The following is an 18584-nucleotide window of genomic DNA, read 5'->3' on the forward strand; positions in this document are numbered from 1 at the left end:
TCTTTGGTCTTTTTAAGAAGGGGGGAAATTAAAAAGATGACTAGCTGGGTGAGAGAGGTTCTTTCTGTTTTCCTGTTGTTTAATTTCAGTGAGAGCTGGGAGCTTCTGACTAATGATATTTAAAGCAGTCTGCACCACTTTATGCAGCCGTTTCCTGTCTTGACTTGAAGTGTTGCCATAACACACAGTTAGTGCAAAGATGAGGATGCTCTCTATACCAACATGATAAAACTGCACCATACCTTCCTGTGATGTAGAAATTCAGTCTTTACTTCATCTGTTGTAGTCAAGACCTCCCACTTTAAATAGGAGCAGATCGTCACACCCAGGAGTCTGTATTTCTCAACCTGTTGAATTTCTTTATGACAACTGACAGATATTCCACCTGTAGTTCCTTTTTTTTTGGAGGCAATCAACTTCAAGTTGTTAGCTACACACCAGTCCACCAGGGATGAGAACTCACTCCTGTAGGACTCTTCATTATCATTAGAAACCAAACCCTCTAATGTAATTTCATCTGCAAACTTAAACAGTCATTATCATTTGTGTACAGTGAGTACAGCACAGGGGACACAACACACACCTGAGAGACACCATGTAACTGACCACAGACTTGTGTTATGAACAGTTGATCAGTGTAATAACGAGCATTTTGGGATTTGAATGGAGTTTCTACTGAAGGAAGGAAAACATGGATCTTCAAGTTCAGATTTAACTCTATGTCTTTGGTCGGTATCTTGTTCATATGTTACTAAACTGGATCTCAGGTTTGTCACATGTGCTGTTTTAGATGTGTTTTAATACTGTTTTCAGCTGTTCTGTTTATCATGTCCAGATGGGGAACTGTTCACCGCCACGACCACCAACTTCAAAGGAGTCGACCCACAGATTTCTCGTCACTTCAGCAAAGATGGCCGTCCAGATGTCAGCCAAGACTCGTCTGTCAGCTTACTGGATGGTGAGTGCCCACACCATTCAGACAGAAAATGAACTGATAGATGATTAAGTGTTTACTTTATTTCTCTCACTGTTCTGCTTCATCAGTGTGAGATTTTGCTGCTTTTCTTTGTGTTGTTCAGACTGAATAAGCAAAAATAAATAGAACAACATAGTGATGTGGTGAATCAGATCAACAGAAAAGCAAGAAAAATTAAAAGTTTCATGCAAAGAGAGAGACTGCAGCTCAGAGAATAGAACACGGCATTAATAATTGCATTGGCCAAACTCCTGCCAACCCAGCAGCTGGCCAATCAGAGCTCTAGTTGCTCTGTTGGTTGGATGCATTTGATTTTTAAGGTGGCACATGGCATACACATCCTGAAATTATAGGGAAATCTTTAAATTAAAGCAACCATGAAATGAAAAGTGTAAAAGTTAAAGCAAGAAGCAAATGAACTATGAGATTAAATATGCAGGCACAGAAAATGGTATAACAAAAAGTTCAGTTTTGAATTTCATCTGTTTGTGTCTTTCTTTTGACTTTATATACAATCACGCTGCCTTGTTGTTCTTTCTGAACACAGAAAAAAGTGACCCCTGCCGACATGACTAAACAGTCTTGTTTTGCTGAAGACCCAGCAGTCTTAATAACTGCTGTTTTTTTAAAAGTTAGAACTACTGATTTTAAAAAGTCACGCTTACTTATCATATACCGAAAATGAATTTTTGTTACCTCACATACTTTCAGCCAAACTATACTGTAATTAGGTTTCAAAAAGCAACACACTGCACTTCCTGTTTCTCTGTACCCAATGATTCATTTCCTCTTTGTTTCAAAGCATATCTCCGGCTGCACATGTGGTTTTACATGTATTAACATTCCTTGCGGTGGTTTTTATTATGTTGTGCCTGAGAGAGAGTGAAATCTGCAATAGCACCAAATTCACATATGTTCTGTAAACTCCAGGTACAGTTTAAAGTTCCAGTATTCAAAAATCTTATTAATTTGGACTTCAGTGTTTTAAATTTGTGATATATGCAAAATCAAAGAAGGAACCTTGTTACATTTATTTTGGTTTAATATTTTCAACCTGTTTCCAGTGTCTATAAGCAAAGTATTGTCCCACATAGAGACTTGGTTATTTTGGGTGTTCGGAGGACATGCTACCACCTTGATGATGAGAAGTTCGTTAGCCAGAGAACTTATTCTCAAAGACTGAGAGTCAACAACTCCAACTTGTTTCCTAAGATGGGTACAAGAACAAATTTCTGTCATTTTAACACATTTAAATTTCTGTGCATCTGGGAAAAATCACTGGGACCTTTTTGCAACATCTAGAGATGAGATAATGGAGGGTTGACAACTTCAGCCATGCAGAGATGTAGAGATGACCTGGTTCTAGTGTCTTTATTATTGTTGCTTCTTTTATATGTTTGTTTTTGTTTTGTCTTTTTCATGTCAATCAATACTTATTACTCATAAGTTTATTTCATTGCTTTGATGTTACTTCTGTACAGAATGAGTCTTTTTGTTTCAGTGTCTGCTGATGGGATTACATATTCAAAGCTCAAAAAAACAAAAAACAAAACCACATTCCTGCTTAGAACTTGGTATCAAACCTCAGTACAACCTCAGTTTCTGAACAGTTACTGAAACCTGGCATAATTTATCATTTCAAAAACTGGTGGTATGATTTAGAATCTGATCAGCAAGGAGGATGTGTGGATCATAGAGTACAACTACTCTCAGATCTCTTTTTCCTACATACAGACCACATCGCACAGCACCCTCAGTTTCCTCCTCTGTCATCACTTCCTGTATTTCAGACCCGACCTTTGTCAGCTCGTCGTTGGACCCAGCAGAGAGGAAACTCTACTTCTTCTTTAGTGAAGTTGGGAAAGAGTTCAGCTTCGTAGAAAAGCTGCAAATTGCACGGGTGGCCCAAGTCTGCAAGGTGACAGAAAACACAGTGAAGACCCCTGACTGCATAATGTGATGGTGAACTATTATGTTTGATTGTATAACCATTGTGTACTTGAAGAGCTCATTTGCAAAAACAGATATATACAGAAGATATATACTCCAGGTAATATCAATCACATTGCAGTTGGCTTGTTTTGATCAGGTAAAAATAATTTTAAAAAATACAGGTAACTTTATTGAAAAGGTTTTCTTTTCAAATTTAAAGCTTTTTTGGGGGCAAAAGCAGATAACTCCACTTTTCATGTTTCAGAGTCAATCAGTACCATGTAATGGATATAAATTTCTTCTAAGTGCTATGTGTCACACAAAACAAGTAGGTTAAGCACTGAAAATTAAATCAAAAACAGACCATTAATGTGCAATGTTACACATTTATAAGATCATACCTTAGAAAATCCCAGCCAGACTACAAAACCCCAGTGGTGACCAGACAAGCTCATTGCAAAACTGACTCATTGAGACTAAAGTTGACACAGTTTTCAGTCTACAATCACTTCTTTGGAACTGCAGTAACCTGGAAAAATATGAAATATTTTAAGGTATTCCATTTAGTATTCAGTATAACTCCATACTCCGTGTTACTTATTGTTACTCAGTGCTTCGCAGTACTTACTTTAACTCAGTAATCAGTATTATTCAGTATCTCACAGTAATCAGTATTTTAGTTTAGTATTTCACAGTTTTTAGTATTTCAGTGTTTAATATTTCAGTACTTTCTGGATTCAGTATAACTGTTTTACTTCACTGAAGGAGAAAATATCTCAGCCTCTTTAGGTTCGTCCCAATTATCCATCTTTAAAGATGACTTTAAGCTGAATATGGCAAGCTGTTTTAAAATTTAAATGAACCACATTCCTATCTGTAATTACATTGTAGATATCCATAACAGCATTTCTCCTAGACAAAACTGTAGTCTCACTAGTCAGAATGGTAATTAAAGATGTCCACAATAACATTCTTACAAGTAGAAACTGTATTTCAAGATATCTACAGCTTTGACTATACTTGTCAAAAAGAAATTTAAGATATCTAAAAATCTCTAAAAAGTATAAGTGGCTATTTTAACATTTAATAGCTAGACTGGACACTCATTGCAGATATCTGTAATTCAATTCTTCCTAGTCAAAATGAACATTTTGGATATCCACAAAGTCATTCTCCCTGGGACAAATGACATCACTTTTGCCATTCATGTGTATTGGGCTTTGAATTTCAGATATCCACAATTTGATGTCTAGAATGAACATTCTGGATATCTGCAATAGAATTCCTACCAGAAAAAAACCCTCCCATTTCAGATATCTACAATCCAATTCCAATCCAAGAATGTCATCGTGGATATCTGAAAAGTTCATTTTGACTAGAAAGAGTTGAATTACAGATGTCTGCATTATATATTCAGTCTAGCTATTAAATGTTAAAACAGCTTGCCATAGCCAAAGTTACACCAAAACTCACTTTAAGACAGCGCATCTCTGGCTGAACATAGTCGCCATATTGTATCACCTGACCTGACCTGAATACTGTGTGCTGATTAATTGAATGGATTTATTGGGTTCTGTTCAAGAATAGCACTGGTGTTTAACGTTTTCTGCTGTAAATCATAAACTTGCATTGACAACAGAAAAAGAATGGTTTTATGACAAAACATATTTAGGGTTCAGAATGTGCTGTGTTAAGAATAACTCATAACAGTCATTTTTTAAAGGATGATGTTTATCAGGTTTTGCAAATGAACTCTTAACTTGTTCCTGAAAATGAAATAGGACATCACAGAGATGTGGACTTAAGTCACATGACTCGAATTTCAGTCAGACTCGAGTTATGAGTCTGATGACTTTAGACTCGACTTGACAAATCCAAAAAGACTTTCAACTCAACTTTAAAGCAGGCCTCATGAAACAGAGACTGAATAGAGGGATTCTTAACAGTTTGTTGTCTCTTTTTTACAGGATGATGTTGGAGGACAGAGGACTCTGCAGAGGAAGTGGACGTCCTTTGCCAAAGCCCCTCTGCTCTGTCAGTCTCCTAAACAGCTTCCCTTCAACATCCTCCAGGACATGTTCACTCTCCAGCCACCAGAGACCAGCAACACCTTAGACACTCTGTTCTACGGCGTCTTCACCTCCCAGTGGTAAGAAGACAAGAATAAAAACTCCATCCAGAGGAATTCAAGAATAAAAGTTATGCAGCAAAGAACCAAAAGCCAAGTTGTTTGGATAATTTTGTCTTTCGGTCCCACGTCTTGTTCCAGAAAGGATATCTCAACTTCTACTGACCAGATCTCTATGAAAAGACAATGTGCTCATTTGATTTTATTATTCTTGTGTATAAGTGGAACTTTTGGTCTGATGGTGGCACTATAAAAGGGGTTAACTATGTTGTCTAATCTTACAGATACTGTATGTGTCATGTAGATGTTGAAATGGCTTACTCTCAACCAACTTACCACCAACTTTGGCGCTGCTGCCAGCAGGCTAGTCAAGTTTATTTATACAACTAAAATCACACATTTGTCCATATGTACGTGGAACATTGGTGCAGGAAGTGTCTTTTCCCTTACATTACAGACAGAGTGAAACACATATATGTATTTATTCACACTGACCTCTTTGACAGCCGCTGGTGATGTGACTGACTTTTTCAGACATTTTCTCTCAGCTTCTCTTCTGCTGAGCTGCAAACACTGTTTCTGTGTTTTAGCCACAACTCTGCTTTCAGGACCTCAGAGGAAATGTCTGGAAAACATTTGCTCATCATTTCTCTCAGCAGATAAACTCAGACTGACCTATATCCATGTCTTATCAGACACAGAGGCTGAGCAGATCCAAGAGGTCAAAACACTCAAAGAGTCGCAGACTGCAAAAATACTCCAGATATCAAATCTGCAACAAAGAAAAACACTTTGAAGTTTCCTTTGAGAATCTTGAGTAGTAAAAGCTGAAAAACATCACCAAACTTACACACAACTACCACAATCCCTCCGTTTGTCCCTCATCTCTTACAGCATCGCTGTGTTCAGTATGGAGAGTGGGAATAGTTACAGTGACCCATTTCCACGTACATGTGAACACATCAGTACTGTATTAAGGAAAAGCAACATAGTAGGGAATTGTCTTTGGGGAAGTATAGTGCAGGAGAACTACAATATATAAAAACAAAATTACAATATTAAGAAAAAGTACATAACATACAATATTAAGTAAATATTTAATGTGATAGTTTAGAGTTACTTGGAAAATTTGTTATGAAATTACAGCAAACAGGTTAAATAACACTAATATATTTTACCCATTCTGTTTATTTTCATCTTAATTTATTGTAAGGTATCTTATTCTGTTTCATTCTTTGTACTTTAAGTGATCTAATTTTATACAGTTTATATTTATGTTTAATTGTGATATTTCCACGTAAGGCACTTTGTAAGTCTTATTGAAAAGTGTTTTAAGAAAAGTGTGTTGTTCTTATTATGAATATCATCAGTAATAACAGGAGTGTTTTCTCTGGTGTTGTTCAGGTCCTTGAGTCCAGAGTCAGCTGTGTGCGTCTTTAAGCTGCAGGACTTAAAGACGGTGTTCACTGGGAGCTACAGGACCTTCAACATGCAGACCTACCAGTGGAGTCCACTGCAGGGAAAACACTCCTATCTGGGACAGGTGGGGAGGTCATTTTCTAGGGGTGTGCCCGAATACAAATATGTTATTTGGCAAAGCACAAATAGTGTTTTTTTTTTACGAGCATTTATTACGTACAAATATTTTAAAAATTATTTGCTTTCAGGAGGAAAAAAAACATGTCAAATACCAGCGCGCAGATCGGTTACATTGCTATCTCAGTGTCTCTCCTCTGCTCCGCTGTTACGTCTATCAGCAGTTCTCAACGAGGGGAGTCACATCCACCTGCTACATGACGCACATTTCCTTATTTGGACATCACTCCCAGATTTAGGGGTGTTCCCCAGAGATAAAGCTGAACTACTGACACAAACGAAGTGCTCCCAACAGACTCTCCATAACCTGTTGTTCCCTTTCACCTTTCCACAAAGTTAGGTTGTAAAAAATAGGCAGTAAATGAAAAGTGCAAAGCAAGAATCACCTTTGAAGTTCTTCTACACGTTACACACTGTGCTGTCTCGGTGTTATGGGTGTACAAATAAGTAGAAGTCTGTCTGCACACCAGTGATGCATTTGGTTCAAATACAAAAGCAAATATAAATAATTTTGCTGCCTCAACAAATATAGGTACAAATACAAATACTAGGCTCTCTGCACATCCCTATCATCTTCAAACTGTATGTCGGGTCTAATGCAGAATAAGTTGATACATGGTGCCATGTTGCACCAATATGGACTTTGTCTTAAATCAGGTTTAACTTTTAAACCAGTTGTGTGAACTTTAAATTGATATCAAAGTTGCATTGATAGTTTGATTGCATCAAAATACTGTGAAATTAAATTTAAGACCGTAATGATTATAGTATTTATAGTAATAAACGTTTTCTATATTGCACATTTCATGCACAAAATGCAGCTCAGTGTTAGTAAGAATAAGGGAAGAACAGACAGTTTAAACAACTTAAAATATTAAAATACATTTAAAAAGAAGAAGAAAGTCAAATAAGTGGGAAGAATTAAGATAAAACAAAATGTAAAAAAATGGCATAAACAATTAACGTAGCAAACAACTCTCTTCAACACTGAGATAACACGTTATGTAAACATAGTGCAACCTTTTGTATTGTTAAATAACTCATTTCGCATCAACACATTGCTAAAAACATACTATTTCATTAAAGATATAAACACATACATAAGATACATACAAATATCACGTAAAATAAAATAGTTATATGCACCTGTTATTATAGAACAAAAGGTAACGGAGTCCCTCAGGGTTTCATTCTGGGCCCAGTGCTGTTCTGACTGTGACTGGTTTTCACTCTGAGCCTGAGTTAAATAACTGGTTTAACAGTAACAGATGTTCCTGTGTGATTCTCTCTCTATGTTCTGCTCACAGTGTGGACTAGATAAGGATTCAGATTCTAGTTTAGCAGAGGTGAAGAGGAGTTTCCTGACCAGCAACAGTGTGAAACCATTCGGAGATGGTCCGATTGTTGTTAATTCAGAGCAGAGCTACAGTCGTGTGGCTGCAATGAGGACACAAGCAGCCAATGGCAAAGAGTATACCATCCTTTTCCTTCTTACAGGTGAGATGTCACACATTAAACTACACTGATGATGATAATAGGAACAGAAATGTCACCTGAAAATCTGTATTCTGCATTAAAAATTGTTCACAATCTCTTTTGCCTGATGTCCAGAGTCTGGATTCCTCCACAAAGTGGTTTTGTTTGAACAGGGTGCACAGGTCATTGAGGAGATTCAGGTCTTCACACAACCTCAGCTGGTCAAAAGCATGGTCCTCTCCTCCTCCAAGGTAAACCTCACACCTTCTTGAGAGGTTGAAATATTTTACAAAAAAGGCAAAATTACTGAATGTAAGGTGGTTTTGAGGTTGCTCGAGGTGCCTATCTGATACTTAACAAATTTTATTTTAGGGTTGGGTCATATGGCAATATCTACAATGAGATTAAATCAATTTTTCAACAGGTAGAGATTTATATTGAGGTACTGATCCCTGTAATACTGTCTGGTTGGATTGTGAGCTGTTTTCATTTCTTCAACATTTCTTCAAAACCATGACAAAAAATGTTTGTTAACAACATGAGAAAAAAATAATAAGATTTCCAGAATAAAAATCCCAACTGGCCTTATTTCTCAGGCATCAATTGCTGCTACCAAAAAGAACTATGTATGACACAAATCAACTGGGAGGAACTGTAATATTCAGGTTATATACATTTGTCTCACATAAAGTCTTGTGTTTGGGGTCTGATAAAGTCAGTCCACCTTGACTATATATTGGTAAATTCGTCTTGGTGTACTCTGAGGGAATATGTCAGTTTCTCCATTGTATATATTTCATGAACAAGATCTATCCAGTCCTCAATCAGGGGAACTTGGGGCTTTAGCCATTACAAGTTAAAGCTTTTTTACATAAGTGAAGAATTATGTTGTCTTCAGAGTTTATCTCATGTGGAATACTGCACGGGTATTGAACATCAAATCTAAAAGGCATAGTGGTTCTGAATACCTCCTCTAAAGTCTGGTGGATATTCTTCCTTTAGGCAGCCAGGACATGGCAGGACCAAAATATATAATAATGATTTGCATTGTTGGCCTGACAATGCCTCCAATCCAAATGAATAGTTCTGTATTGCTTCTGCTGAGGAATAATGAAGAATCAAACCAAACGCTTCCAACAAAGTTCCCTCCAAATAAAGGAACTTGTATTTTTCCACTATTTGACAGCAGAAGAACTAAATATTCCATTCTAACTGTCAGTTGCAGGTTATAACATGTGGTATTGTGGCTCAGTGGTTAGCAATGTTACCTCAGTAACACCTGCTCTACACCAGTCACGCAGCTGCAGCAGCTCACACTGGATCTGTTCAGTCACAGTACTTCTGTCAATCAGAGGAGTCTGGACAGTGCTCCCTTACCTCCTCACAATCAATGCAGGTCAGAAAAGACAGCTGAGGTCTAAAAACATGCTTCAGTTAACGGCGGTGAAGTGCGAGTGGTTATGTGGCTGGTGTGGACAGCAGGTGACTGACAACATGGCTGAAATCTGTCTCATGTAGATGATTGTAAAAAGGTTCTGGACCCAGTTCCACAGAAGTTATTTGTGAGAACACACAGATAATGGCAGCACAATGATTGTTGCTTGCTAATAGTCTGATAAATTTAGGAGTCCTACATGAACCTTGAATCCTCAAGCATGGGTCACAAGTAAAGCATTTGTTTTAATAAGTGAAATGTGTGAAAATGACTGAGAGGGAAGGATCTCATGTTGAGAATCACAGCTTGCATGCTAATGTGGTGAAACAGACCCACAGGTTTAAACTTCCTCCTGAGTTGTTGTGTGAGAGCCTCTCTTTATTTATTATTATTTCACCTTTTTTTGGCATCTAACTAGTCCTACAGGATTTGTCGTATCAACTTTGTTTCAATGTCAAAATGTACATCTCCATAAGGAGATGTGTGCTATCACTTTTCTCATTGCTAACGTATTCCAGTGACTTAATTTAATTTTTGAAAATATTAAAATTTATAATGGAAGGTTTATGGGAGCAATGTTTGAAAGCTCATATCTCAAAGACTAGGTGGCCCATTTGGAAATACATATTGTACATATTAACATATTGTAAAACAGGACCTATAGCGCCACCATGTGGTCAGTTATTACATGTTCTTTAGAAATTGCAGAATTTTCTAGTTAAAATTGTTCTCACATTATTCTGAATTTCCTCATATTTCCTTATAGATTTATTTTTGGTAAATTGGGGAAAATACAGGAGTCCAAATCTAGCTCTGTTCCTATGATGAATGAAAGGTGACCTTGTTAAAATAAGAAATTAAATTCAGTAAATGTAACTTGAAATATGTAACTTGAGTTTTGACCTGTTTGATCACCGGTGTTTCTGTTTTTCTACTTTGTAACATCAGAATTAGCTGTTTCCTTATGCAGTTTTTAAACATCTTTACCCATTCCTATATTGATGTCAGAGAAGTACGAGAGAAGAACGCTGAAAAAAAGGAAACATATAACAGTGTATCATCTGCATAGCAGTTGACATTGTTATGTTGGACAATATCATGTAGTGGGAGTATGCATGAAGGAAAACAGAATTGGGCCAAAAAATCTTTCATGATGTCAGAGCTACATAACCACCAAACTGGCAAAAACTGCCTTTCCACCTAGATGGAAATTAAATTATATGTGATATATAGCTATATATTAAATGATTATCTGAAAGTTAGATGTAATAGATCAGGTCAAGTTGGGTTGGATAAAAGTTTTGAATGTAAGAACAGAACACAGCTCAGTGTTTTCTGGTGTTGTAGGGAGTTCTTTATGTGGGGACATCGGAGGGCGTGACCGCTGTTCCTGTGGCCAAATGCTCCATCTACAGAAGCTGTACCCAGTGTGTCCTGGCCAGAGATCCTCTCTGTGGATGGAGCCGGACCAGGAGGGTCTGCACCAGTCTGGACAGCAGTCCTGAAAACATGTAAGTGACCATGTGACAACCTGAATTTCAGCACTTGTATACACCCACATAAACACCCATCATTCACAGCATATTCACTGATTCATTCCTGGTTTATGTCAAAATTCAACCTCTTCATTTTATCCATCATTCATTTTTTGAGGACAGCAGGAGAGTAAGGAAGACAGATATTGTGAGGAGCAACACACTCACTAGTTTTGTGGACTGTTCTTTAGGGACTGTGAGATTTTGGGGGGGTTGTATGAAGGTGTTTAAATATATTAATTATTTTTGCTCTGACATTTTGTGTTTGTGTTTGTTGTTCTTGTTGGGTTCATGGGTTATGGTCATGAGTAATGTAGAAGTTATAGTTAAAAAATGAATAACAAAGGAACTAACAATACAGCTTCTGTGCTCCCGAGTCCTGGCTGAAAAAAAACATGGTGCAGGCACAAAACATACCAGCAATTGAAATACATTAGTTTGAAAGTGGTGCTGAGTATCACGAAAAAAATGAAAATTTCGTATCCATGTACATGACTATTGATTAAATTTGTGACTATTTCACAAACTGCCGTGAGACTGGGTTGGAAATATTCAGCTACATTTTTTTGATGACTTTGCAGAATTGCTTTCCATTACTATAACTGACTTTGACCATGTAATTATTACTGGTGATTTTAATATTCATGTTGACAACCAAAATGATAGGAATGCTCAAGAACTTTCCTTTATTCTTGAAAAGTTTGGACTCTCTCAGCATGTAAAAGAGCCTACTCACAACAGAGACCATATACTGGATCTGATTATCTCCAAAGGTCTTAATATCTTCAATTTCATGGTACTTGATGCTGCCTTATCAGATAATTTCTGTGTTTGGTTTGATATGACTGTCACAGTGGAAACTTGCATTAGGACTGAAACAACAATATATCAGTGAATACAGTAGCATAGAATTTTCTCAGGCAATCTCCATGATGCCCCCCTCTTTTTCAACATCAGTGGATAACCTTCTGGACAATTTTAACTCAAAAATCTCAAATGTCATTGAGGGAATTCAACCAATTAGAGTCAAAGTCACCTCTGGTAAGAGTAAGGCACCATGGAGGATCACCCCACAGACCAAACTTCATGTGTTGAATGTGTTGAAAAACAGTGTAAATGGTGAAAAACTAAACTCCTAATTCACTATGATCTCTACAAAGAAAGTCTCACAATTACTATTTAGAGATAAAAAATGCAAGACAGTTATTCTTATCTTAGAATATTGATTCAGGGAATAATAATACATGCGCACTGTTTGCCACTATGGATAAACTCACAAACCCACAAGTACCGATGCCTCCTGAATTCCATTCTCATTGTGTCATATGATGACTTTGCTTTTTTTCTCAAAGGAAACATTATGACAAAAGATTACAAAAGATTAAGCAAACTACCAGTGCTTCTTAATTTAAATAACACACCTCAGCAATCGACTGGAACTAATGTAGTAAAAATGATTATGACATAAACCTCACAACTTTTGAAGAAATTGTTTTAAATCTCAAACCCTCCTAATGCTGCCTTGATTCTCTGCCTACGGATGGGCGAGCTCTGTCATCTTGGAGGATAGAGTTTGGTCCCAGACTGTGGAGATATGGGATTGCCACTGGTTGCAGAATCTCATCTCGATATCTCTCTGCATTGAGATTGCCTCCAATGATGACAAGCCTCGTTTTTCCAGTGAGGGAGATGCCGCCCCACACCATCACACTGCCTCCACCAAAAGATGTTACTCTATTGGTGCAGCAATCAGCATAGCGTAGGCAGAATCTGGACTCATCTCTGAACATAACATTCCTCCACATGTTCAGGTTCCAGTGCACGTGTTGCCGACACCAGTGCAGTCATGGCAGGCCTCCTGGCAGCCCTATGAGACCGCAGATTGGCTGCGTGCAGTCTGTTCTGGATTGTCTGGGCAGAGAGCCGTCGGCCATATCGTCCTGCAGACCTTGATTGCAAATCTGTAGAAGACAGCCTACGGTACCTCAGTGCTGACAGAGTGAGGAAACGGTCTTCTTGGGGTGTCGTCTTCTTGGGACGCCCACTTCGCAGCCTGTCTCTGACATCCCTCCTTATATGGAACTTGGCCTTCACTTTGGAGATGGTACTAGGGCTCACTCCAAATAATGCCACAACTTGGTTTTGTGGAACACCAGCTTGAAGTTGCCCTATCGCACGGGTCCAATCCAGATCAGTCAAACCTGACATGCTGAAATTTTCAGTCATTGTTTTCTGGGCCAGTGAAGAAAGACTGTCTGTGACTAGTCTGTGCTCACCTTAACAGTCTGATCTTGAGGAGTAAAAATCAAGCTAGAAACATCAGTGTCATATCAATGTCAGTAATCACATTAAATTAATAACAAAATCAGCCTTCTACTACCTTAAAAATATCACAAGGATCAGAGATTTGATGTCAAAACATGATCTGGAGAAACTTGTACATCCTTTTATCTCTAGCAGGCTGAACTACTGAGAAGAGAGAAGATTTGGCAAAAAAGCTTGGCATATCACTCCTGTTCTCACATCACCACATTGGTTACCAGTTGCTTGCTTGCTTTTATTGTTCTATACGATTTTTTGCATGTGTACTCTGTAAAGTACTTTGAGTTGCCTTTAGGTATGAAATGTTATATAAAAATTAATTTCCCTTGCCATGCCATATAATATACTTACAGTATACTTACAAGAATCAGCTTTATTTTAAGGTGGCTGCTTTATTTGTCTCCATGCAGATTTTACATAAAAAGACCTTTCAAGAAATGTGTCTGGAAATAGCTAATTAGTATAAATGTAGTTCAACTGGTTCTGGATCACAAGAAGACTGTCCTGCTTTCAGGTCCTTGAATTTAGATGGTACTTGACTTTAGAAAAATATTGACACAAACTGTATTGAAAGCAGGTGAAAAGACTCACCCAGTTGGCAGATGTTTAACTTTTTGTAAGGAAAGATTCAAATTGACCTTCAGAAACTGACTAAAATAAGAACATGAACAAATGGATGGAGATTTTTTGGTGTGTGATAGTGCTGGAATAAGCCTCAAGTAATTATCTATAATAAAATAATATTGCTATTGGCCCTGCATGCTGACTGACAAGTGGTTGATTTGCTCCTCAGGACTCAAGTCCTGGAAAACAGCAATGTGGAAGAGGAATGTGATGGACAAACAGAGGCCAGTGTGAACACAGGTAACACCTTCATCTAAAGATATGAAATCTGCTGACAGATGTGAAGAGTTTACAGGATGTTAGAGATAATCTTCAAAATGTTAAGAAGCTATTTTAGAAACCGGATTTTAAGTTTCACTAACATTTCATAGATTTCACCTTTAAGTCCTCTTATTTTCCTTTACCATCAATCCTCTGACCTTTAATAAAAATGGAAAACAGTGAGTCTAACTCAGCACATCACTATCTTTCACTTCTACTGATCTTAATATTTGTGTCCTACAGACATCAACATTCATTTGAATGAAGTGGTGAGGCTTAATTGTCTGAAACCTTCCAACCTGGCCACCCTCAACTGGACTTCCCCTCAATTCAAAATCCTTCCAAAGGAGCTCTTCATCCAATCAGCTGACGGCAACCTGACCTTCCATGCCAGAACCAACACCTTTGGAACCTACCACTGCGAAGCATGGGAAGATGGGCACAAGGAAGTAGTCAAAAGCTATGACGTCCAACAGATTGTTTCTCCACGTTCCATGAACCCTGCTTCAGAGGTCGACCATGTGTTTGACACCACAGAGGAGTCCTATGACATACCATTGACCTCTATGATACCACCTTCAGGAGACCCAGGGGACTACCCATTAAAGAACAAAGGTGGTGAACCTGTCATTACTGAAGACAAAGCCAAAACTAACAAAGCAGAGCCTAAATTCAAAAACACCCCTCATGGTGATGGTTTGGGCTCCATATCGACCCCCGGAAAAGATGCTCACTCCGGGAAGGAACCACTCAACACTCCAAAAGAGAAGAGTTACCACAGCGAGCTGGTTGTTGTTTCCCTCATGCTGGCGACCTGCATCTGTATCCTGATTCTAGCTGGGCTCCACATGTGGCGCCAAAGGAAGACGGACCCTAAACTGGATGGTCACGTCAGTCTGGAGGATGGCAGCAAGTTGAATAAATCCATGGAGAGTGTTCCCTCTCTGAGCTCTCCAGAGGATGCTGGACCTGAACTGAAGGTGGCGGAGTAACACTGTTTAATGAAGGACATCTTAATTCAAACTTTGCTGGTTCAGCTAAAGCATTTGCCTTCAAGAGCTTGTATCATAATTAGAACCTGACCGAGATGGGATTTTTGAGAACAATACTGATACAGATTTCAAAGGGGAAAAATTCACTGATTACTGATATGGCAGTTGATATTGTGAATTTTTCAGCTGGAAAGAAAATAGATCTATTCTATGTGGATTATGCACTGATTATGCACCAATATGACTATGCAAAGGTACTCAGAAGGCTGCTTTCTTAAACAAATTGGTGATGTTCTTTTGACTTGATTTGCTAGATCCCTGGCTTGTCTTTCCTTTGCATGTATTGTGGATAACTATAATACCATCTTTGGAGAAATAGTCCCACACCTTTGCTGTCACTTTTCAGTCATCTGTAGGTGATAGAGGAAAGAACAATTTTTAGATGGACATTTTTAAGTGTAGAGATAACAGCTAATTTTAACTGATCATATATTTTACATATAAAATATTGATCTGAGAAGTAACTACTTACTATAGCTGTGAAATAAATGTAGTGGAGTAAAAAGTAAAATATTTCCTCTGAAATGTAGTGGAGTGGAAGTATAAAGTAGCTTAAAAAGCCATGGAAATACAGGTAAGTACAAGTACCTCTAAAGTGTACTTAAGTACAGTCCTTGAGTAAATGTACTTAGTTACATTCCACCACTGCTCTCTATTAAACCACGTATTCTCTACTCTGTCCAGCTATCTATGAGCTTCATGCTGCAGCTTTGTTCTGCTTCTAAACCATTACTTCAATGGATTGAACTCTAATCAGAAATGCTTTTTTTCTTGCTTATCAAATGTCATCTTTAGCAATAATTATCGTTAATTGTTAAATATTTTTAATGTATAACATTATCGGTTACAAACAGCAAGTCATGGTTCACTGCTGCTGAGTCAAGAGATGAACAGCTGCAGCAGTGTTACATCATATTCTGCTATATACGTTCAGGGGAAACTTTCAACCCCTGAAAACCAGAAAACCAGACTCTTAAAGTTTAACTTTTGTAAATGCAATTACTGTAATTGTTTGGTTGGAGGGCATACCTTACCTGATGCATTCCTTTGAATTTGCTACAATACTGACTCTACTGACAAACTATAACTCAGCAGGCTTACTTACTTACACCACCGTGTGCTCAGCTGTGATGCATACTCTGCCTTGTATGCTGCAGACAGTGCAGAGAGTATTGTAAATAATGGAGTCAGAGCATGCTCTGCTGGACAAACTATGTGATGACAACAGTTCTAAATCATAGTTTTCTACATTATATGTTCTGTTAAAAAAGCTTTCATGTTGGCGCATATCGGAAAACATATATGCTGATACCAATATATCTGATAGGCCCCTATTGGTCAATAATATTGGCCAGCAGATAAATTGGTCGGGCTATAGTCATGATATTGAAAGGAACTGTACAAGAAATACCCCAAGGAAATTTATTATTTTTTGAGTACCTTGTTGTATTTGTCTGTGTGTGTGTGTGTGTGTGTGTGTGTGTGTGTGTGTGTGTGTGTGTGTGTTGATGTTGTTGTGCTGTTCTGCTTATATCTTTCTGGAAATTCAGTAAAAACTTAAATGGGGAAAAAAGAAAGGAACTGTCTAAAGTTTTAGTGAAGTACTCCTGTTAATTGTCAGCTGAGAAGACAGAAATTAGTTTAATCTCTGTGCATCCAGTACAGACATATTTCCAGGATCTATTTAGCCTAGCTTATCACAGACCAGAAATAGGGACAACTGTAAGCCTAGCTTGATTAAAAGTGAAAAAAATCATTGACAACTCCAAATCATTTTCTAGCACTTGATTTTACGCCATCCAACAGTACAGTAACCACTTGTGTAGTATTAGCTCAGACTAAGTGTTTGAAAGTTCAGTTAAAAGCAGAAACTTTTGGCTTCCTGGTGGCCTTTGGGTTTAATATGGTCAATGGTACAACATGTAATTGCAATGTCTGTCTGGCAGCCTCTGTGATCCCCCTTCTGCCTCCCTCTGTTTCCTGTCACTTCTATGAATAAAAGGTTAAAAAAACAACAACAGCTTTTTTGGTTCTTGTTACAACTCTGGCAGCCACATTCTGGATCAACTGAAGCTGTCTGATTGATTTCTTAGACAGACCTAAACCCTCTGTTGCTGTAGTCCAGTCAGCTAGAGATTAAATCATGTACAAGTTTCTTTAGATCATTTTGTGACATCAAGTCTCTGATGTTTGTGATATTTTGAAGATGGTAGGTGGCTGATTTTGTTATTGAGTTAATGTGAGCACTGAAATGCAGGTCTGACTCAAGGATAACATTGAGGTTACTAACATGAGTTTTACTTTTCAATAACAGACTATTAAGGTTAACACAGACCTTACATCTTTCTTCTTTTGCACCAGAAACAATGACTTCTGTTTCATCTTCATTTAATTGGGGGAAATTGTGGTGCATCCAGGTACTGATTTGTTTGATGCACTGTCTCAGGGAGTCTATTGAACTATAATTCTTTGGTGACACAGCTATATATATCTGTGTATCATCTACATACACGTGAAACCATAAAATTTCTGATGATATTGGCTGAAGGGAACATGTTAAGGTGAAATAACAGAGGTCCCAGAATCAACCCTCCACATATTGCTGGGAGGTGCTCTGAAGCTACCGATTGATACAAAATAGTCTTAGACTGAAGGTAGGACTTGAACCGGCTCAAAACTATGTCTGAGAGACCAAAACAATGCTTAAGTCTATCTATTAGTACATGGTGACCAATAGTGTCAAATGCAGCAGTGAGGTCTAGGACAAGGATAGACTTAACCAGCGTCAGTGTCGAGATTAATGTCATTTAACACCTTGATATATGCAGTCTTAGTACTGTGGTGGGACCTGAATCCAGACTGGAAGGTGTCAAGATAGTTGTTTTCAGCAAGAAAGTTGGTGAGTCATCTAAAGAAAGCAGTTTCAATAATTTTGCTATTAAATGGAAGTTTTGATATGGGTGTGTAATTATTCAGTAATGACTGATCTAGATTGGCTCTTTTTAAGAGTAGCTTGATGACTGCAGTTTTCAAGGCACTGGTAAAGACTGGTAGTAGTGAACTGTTGACTATCTGTAAAATATCTGTTGCCAGGCAACTAAAAACCTTCTTAAAGAAATTTGAAGGTAGTGAGTCAAGGCTGTATGTGGAGGACTTGAGATGAGAAACTATTTCTTCAAGAGTTGTGAGGTTTATGTTATCAAAGTAAGCCAATTTTACCAAATTAGTGGTACCTGAGTGATAAGCC

The 18584-nt window shown here is 37.9% G+C and overlaps 1 protein-coding gene across 1 annotated transcript in view; it reads left to right on the forward strand.

Annotated features, from left to right (window-relative positions):
- The window catches only part of LOC122987510 (semaphorin-4A-like), a 29527-nt gene extending 12175 nt beyond the window's left edge, over positions 1-17352 (forward strand). Inside the window, exons 6-14 of the mRNA XM_044359413.1 lie at positions 836-958; positions 2767-2894; positions 4876-5057; positions 6441-6579; positions 7940-8129; positions 8244-8359; positions 10891-11054; positions 14194-14264; positions 14529-17352. Of these exons, the coding sequence (XP_044215348.1) occupies positions 836-958; positions 2767-2894; positions 4876-5057; positions 6441-6579; positions 7940-8129; positions 8244-8359; positions 10891-11054; positions 14194-14264; positions 14529-15277 (1862 nt within the window). The 3' untranslated portion in view covers positions 15278-17352. The remainder of the gene's footprint in view (positions 1-835; positions 959-2766; positions 2895-4875; positions 5058-6440; positions 6580-7939; positions 8130-8243; positions 8360-10890; positions 11055-14193; positions 14265-14528) is intronic.
- The last annotated feature ends 1232 nt before the right edge of the window (positions 17353-18584 follow it).

Source organism: Thunnus albacares, chromosome 8 (assembly GCF_914725855.1).
Source record: "Thunnus albacares chromosome 8, fThuAlb1.1, whole genome shotgun sequence".
In the NCBI taxonomy this organism is placed as follows: Eukaryota; Metazoa; Chordata; class Actinopteri; order Scombriformes; family Scombridae; genus Thunnus; species Thunnus albacares.